This window comes from Gobius niger (genome assembly GCF_951799975.1).
Source record: "Gobius niger genome assembly, chromosome: 7".
Taxonomy (NCBI): Eukaryota; Metazoa; Chordata; class Actinopteri; order Gobiiformes; family Gobiidae; genus Gobius; species Gobius niger.
In genome coordinates this window covers 23,094,804-23,101,299 of record NC_136858.1, presented here as the reverse complement: position 1 = coordinate 23,101,299, position 6,496 = coordinate 23,094,804, and the positions used below count along the sequence as shown (strand labels likewise).

At 41.0% G+C, this 6,496-nt stretch overlaps 1 protein-coding gene across 1 annotated transcript; it reads right to left on the bottom strand.

The window, feature by feature from the left end:
- Positions 1-2,208: 2,208 nt before the first annotated feature.
- Positions 2,209-5,978, bottom strand: tmem72 (transmembrane protein 72). Its single transcript, XM_079560252.1, has 5 exons — positions 5,808-5,978; positions 3,482-3,548; positions 3,002-3,073; positions 2,784-2,923; positions 2,209-2,712 (listed from the first exon to the last, which is right to left on the bottom strand). The coding sequence occupies exons 1-5, from the start codon at positions 5,869-5,871 to the stop codon at positions 2,309-2,311; spliced, it is 747 nt and encodes a 248-aa protein (XP_079416378.1). The 5' UTR covers positions 5,872-5,978; the 3' UTR covers positions 2,209-2,308.
- Positions 5,979-6,496: the final 518 nt, after the last annotated feature.

Below are 6,496 nucleotides of genomic sequence, written 5' to 3'. Positions count from 1 at the left end.
TGTGCTTTTTAATGCATTTTAAATACTTCCCCATACTGTAAGCCACTTGTCCCTCTGCCCATAGACTGCTGCCTGCATCCACGTGAAGTGATGATACTTTACGCTTGGCAAATCTTTATACACAGCAACATTTTACTCTCAAAACGAAGCATGACATTATACTTGTGCTGAAACTTGAACCTGTGTACAGTTTATCTCCATTTATCTATTCGTAAATCCAGCAAGTAAAAATAGAAGCATGATTGTTTAATTTGCTTCTCTCATTTACCCCACACAAATGGGCGTAATAGGTTTGATTACCTCATGCATCATATTTTCCTGCTTGAAACTAAAAATATTATGCTACACATCCTTACAGTGCTCAACCTATTGAATTATATCATTCTAAGTCATTCTTCTGAGCTCTTTCTCTTGAGATTTTTGCCATCCTGTTTGTGCACCTGAACCTGCGCCCTTTAGGAAACCATTGTTGGGTGGATTCACATACTCCAGGAAGCGTACTTTTTCCTGTGTCCCTCTTTCTCTAATGAGTGAGATTTATGGGTTTAAAATGAACAGGGGAAGTCAGTTGTTCCAAACAGCTGAATCACTTCCCCTCTTCTCGACACTATGCATTTTGTTACAGGGATCTTTATGGAAGTGGTCAGAAAATCACAGTATATTTTCAGATCTGGTTCAACATTATGAGCAGTTGGTTATTATTCTCAGAGATAGTGAGTTGTCAATAAAGCTGTAATTATTGCCTAGTTATTGCAGTATCACAGTTTGCATACTCTGGACACAGACTGACTGTTTTGTGTGATTTTAACATGTCTCTCCTCCTGACTGTGTTCACGTGTCCCAATGTCATGCCCCGACACACACTGCGGTGAAACCAGTTCAAAAGCGTGACAGTTTTGTGGCTGCAGGGCGTGTTATTTGTGTCACCCTCAGAGAAAACCCTACTTGTTCAGCATATTGTGTGCAGCCTAATCCTATTTACTCTTGCCTTTGTGAGCATGCTTAGCTGTGGTCCTACTGAGACGTCTTTTATGAAATGGGTTATTTGATGTTGTATTGATTTCCCTTCTATAGCCCGACTGCTGAGGAGAGGTTGTCTGGAGGCTGCAGACGCTTGTACAGTACAGCAGGCTCTGTCTGGTGTCTGTGGAACAAAGGCATATGAGATACAGTGTGTTTTGACAGAACGAAGAGAATTGATTTATAACTTGAACAAAGGAAGACAAAGGAAGGTGCAAGTGTGAAGAGGGTGAGTTTTGTAGTGCTACAGTCTTAAATACGGCCAGTGAGAGATGTAAATCCCAGAGCCGGCTTTATGATGTTACATTTTTTGAGAAGCAAATCAGGATTGTATCTTAAAAAGTCACAGTAACACTATCTTGAATATTTCAGGTTACAGAGATACAAAAAAATGTAGTAGCAGTACCAGATAGACACTAGAAAAACACACAACGAAACACCAGTGCAGTTGTTTGTGTGCTGGTTTCAGACCTGGATAGGGAGCTTGTCATGAAGGGCACCATGATTGAAACTGGTCAATGTTGTTTATAATATTTTTCTGTTTAGATGGATTTCTCCAATATTCAGTCACCGTGCTCAAACAATCACTGATGAATCTGAACACAAAACTTGACCAAACATTGTCTTATTGTGGTGGTTGGACTTAATATAGAAACTCATGAATTGGCTGAAAACAATGGCCTTGAACATCTCCTCCCGCTGTTCAGTATCACTGCTTTGGGGTTTGTGCCGCGGTGCACTGGCGCAAGGTCTCCCATCTCGCAGAGGGTGATCTGATGGTCTTACTTCACCATTTTAGCACAGCTCCTCCCTCTACCCCGTCGCCATGGTCACCGCACTCGCGCGACAAACAAAGGCCTGGCGTGAAAGCAGCTAAAGGCACCTGCTTCAACGCACTTCACAGCTGATGCTCCCAAACACTCTAATCTAATTTATTTCCTTATGAATTATGCATGCCCCGGTAACAAGATTGGAAAACATGTGGGCTTTACAATCAATGCTGTTTTCACAATCGTTCTAAAAGCTATTCAATTAATGGTAATGCTGTGCAGAAATGTGCATGTAGTGTTGTTTTACATAAATGCACTGCGAAGTCCATTTTAAAATTCAGTTTATTTCTGATTTACTTATTGTTCAAGCTTTGTATGACAACACACTCCTTTAATACATTTGCCTCTGTGTCTTTTTAAAATCAGGGCTAAAGGAGTATTCGTGCAATGTTTCCTTAATGTTGCACCCTCCCCTGACATTTTCCAAGTATTTTTAGTTTGTCTGCAAAGGGGAAGTGTCAGCCTGTGATCATCGGCGCCGTGTCTGATGTTGTGTCACATGACTTGTCCATCTCCTCCATCTCTCTCTCCACAGGCTTCTCCCGTCTGCTGCCCCCAAAACAGATCAGCCTCCTGTCCCTCCTCTTCTGCTCGTCTCTGACTTTGTTTCTGGGCTCCAACATGGCCTGCACACTGTCTCCCGTCTCTGGTGAACAGAGATCGTCGCTGCTCGTCAGGGCCAGTCTGTCCTCCTTCCTGCTACTCCACACAAACTTCAAAAGCGAGAAGGATTGGTGTGTTTGTTCCGTTATGCACACTGTAGTCAGGTTTTGATCGCCGAAGCTCTCCGGTGGACCTTTGGTGGCTTTAGGCTTCTTGCTGTGGAGGAAGTTGAAAAAGGCTGTCACCAAAAGCATTGTTCCTGCAAAAAAAGTTCACAAAAACATTCAGAAAAGTTGTATACATTTACTTATAATACTGTGCAGTATTTACCTGGTATTGTTGCATGCCAGACCAACACAGGATGCAGGAAGCAGACCACAGACATTATGGAGTAATAAAGGAACTTGTGGAAACCTCCAACTCGTGCCATTTTACCCCACAAGACAAAAATCTGCCAGTCCGGAGGGCAGCTAAACACAGACATGAGGAGCAGTTTAAAATCTACGAAATAATGTGACTGTGAAGGATATGGATCAGGGTTTACTTACATCAGACATGTGATCAGAAGAGTGTCCAGGAAAAAGGCCAATTCAAACACCATGATCCCCACAGATGAGACTCTGGTGAGGAAGATATGTGAGCAAAACACACTCAAATTAGCAACAATTTAAAGATGTTCTTTTTTTCTTCCACAACTCATTTATTTGACCATAATTAATAATAATAATAATTTAGCAAGATGGAAATTGTTTATTGCAACATACTAGTCTTGGGTTATTATAGATGTTTTTATTACTGTCTGTGCATGGAGATTGTCAAATACACATGAGTGTATTTCTTGTAGGATAGTGGCCAAATGCCAGAGAATATGCCTATACTAATATACTACTAATAAATAATACTATGCTAGCAAACTAATAATGAAGAATGAAGAGTCAAATGATGTGTTATCATAATAGGAACAGGAATATTTGTTCTGCATCCGAATGATAGATAATAACAAACATTACAGAGATTGTGGGACTTACACTAAATAGATGCCGAGGCTGTTAAACTGTCCATGATGTATCGTCTCAATCCCAACGCCACACAACACTAAAATGAAAAGTGGAAAATGCATATATATTCAGAGTTTGTCCACCAGATGTCAGCCGTTCATCACGATTAGTGAGCTGACCTAGCATGACCCAGTTTAATACAACTGGGAAACCCAGGACTAATGACGTAGGAAGTACTTCATAAATATTTCAAGGCGACCAGTCAACGCAATAGTTTCCTTCAGAGTCACGTATTTTGGTAAAAGCTGCTCCTGGTTGTAATTACTACTACTCCGGGGCCCATCAAGAGGTTTTAATAGGCATTTACGATTGGGAAAAAAACATTTTAAATAGCTGCAGCTCTTGAAATACCATGTGAACAAGTGTTTCCATCTTATCCATGTGAATGGAGGAAGAAGTCTGATTCAAAAGTATTTCAACAATTTAGATATGAGTATTGGTGCGTTACTTGAGTAGGCCATATGTGTGCAGGGCTGTTGACAGACGTGCTGGGGCCCAGTGCAAGATTTCACATGTCCCCTGCACCCTTGACAACAGCCCTGTATGTAATGCATTGCTCTAGTGAAGAGAACGCACTCACTCCAGTGTGAACTTGAACACAATACACTTCTACAATAACAAAACACATTTGAGTTCAAATCCAGCTGTAGAGAGAATTACCACCTCAAATTAAACTATGTATGTGAAATATGTATGTGAAAAATAGTTTTCCAAATCAAACCATTTTGTAATTTCAAACGTAACAGAAAATCTCTGACACATGGTTCTACAGGGTCTAGAAGGTAAAGTCCCGGTCCGTCTGTGCACATGGAAACAATTTGTGTGCTCTCTGTTGTGTTTACCAGGAATCTGAGATTAAATCTGCACCAGAGGCAGCACCGCTCAAACAGGGAATGTGGCTGCTGCCTGTTTTCTGGTAGTTTACAGAGTGAGAGGCGTTAATGCTACATGCAGCCCTGCTGCATAGCAACATACGTCTATGGAGGTCACATGGATTATAGCTGCAGGGGAAAGGCATCAGGACTCACAGGTAGCCAGTGTAAGTCAATCATAGAAGGAAAGGATGTTGGGATAATGAGGCAAAAATAGTTTTGGCGCACGGACGCTGCTTTAAAGATGCTCCGTCTCTAAAATAATGAAATGCACATGCTGAGTTAGATATTGTGTCTGACTGGTGAAGAATCTACAAAAGCTGAAAATGTTTTTTCTTTTGTTTTCACTCTCAGTATCTGTCGGGGTGACCAGAACTCGATATGGGCCACCCCAGAAATCTGACGCACCACCCTGAGGTCCCACCCCATTCACAGGGGCTGAAGCAGTATTTTGGTGGTAAATTGTAATAAATTCATTTACATTTTACCTCTATAACTTTTAAAATCAGGAATTGCTATAAATTATATATTCATGCATTGCACGTTCACCTGAAGATTTAAATGTTTGTCAAAGCCTTATAGACATGGGCTCATTGGGCTGATCCTCAGTGCGACTCTAGTATAATAATATTCCCTCGCTAACTAAATAAATACATTCCAAACACGGATCTGGACCAACACCAAAATGGATGACCTGTTTATTGGCTCATCACAAACGTCTTGGCAAAAAATAGATTCTAGGTGCTCAAGTTCCCAATGTTTCGCACCTCACCAACTCTGCTGCAAGTGTGAATCAGCAACAACTTGTACGTTGATGCTTCTGGATCAAGTACAAAGCATGTGTCTAGTTGAACTTGAGTGTCGGCAGATGTTTTATTTGAACAGAGGAGGGGGTCCCATATTTTAGAGCAAAAGAGGCATTAACCAGCGAGCTATTTCCCCACAATGATTTAATACACGTTGGAAAGATGAGCGTAGTCTGTTCCTGAGAGTGAGGAAAACAACACCAGAGAAGCAAACGTTGTGTAAGATTGAAAAGGCGCAACACACTTAGCTCTTCATTCATCATCAGTAATGTGTTTGGATGATCTTAGAGGTCGGGGCAACAGCTGGGCAGCATCATTATTTAACCTACTTGAGTTTTGGGCCTCTAATGTCTACTTAATATTACCATTTGAGTCCTATTTTGTTAAGGCATCTATCATTTGATCTAGACTGAGCCACAAGTATCATATATGGTCTTGTTTGTGCCAGCACTAAGCCTGATTAAATTGAAAAAGTAGCATCAGAGAGGACATCATGGTATAAAACAGTCATTAGCAAATGTTTGGAAGGCAGGTTGTTTGCACTGTCAAGCTAAAAAAAAGCAAGCAACAAAGAAAATAAGGCATGCATCTTACTTTTATCACAAAAGTGACCCTCACCTGTTGCCGTGGTAACTCCAAGAATCCTACACGCGCACTCCAACAGCATCCAAAGACCCTCCATGACAGCAAAACCTGAAAACCTTGTCCTGAAAATTACCTTTAGCCTCACTTCTAATCAAGCATTTTAGGCGTGGAGCTGGTTAAAAATATTTGTAATCTACACTTTCCATTTTTCCAAGCGGCTGCTACAGACCTGAGTCACTTGAAAGAGGTTTGTGGCACAGTGCCCCTGTTGCTTTGGATAATCAGCTTCACACACAAACAAGCCAGTGGCCAGGCATTCCTCCACCAACGTCAAGGTGAAACTCAGCTCCCGGCCATTTTTCATTAGTTAAAGATTATTAACATCGGTATTAGCAGTGATGTGTGTGCAACGTTTGATTTACATGATAACCACAGTTGAGGATTTTACAGGCTGCAGTTACACATTGTTTTACAGAGTAGGTTATGTTTTTTTTGTTTGTTTGGTTTTTTTCAATGATAAAGAGGAGAAACTGCGCTTTACTCCACAACTTAACATGCAATTAGCCTAGTGGAAAATATTATCTGATCAATCTTGGTGAAACAATGGGGAGTAATGTACTATTATGTTAATCAACAGGGCTATTATCGTCTTTCCAAATTCAAGCACAGTGGAGGTTGTTGGTGGTGAAACAAGCCAAACGAAACGTACACTTGGTGACTCC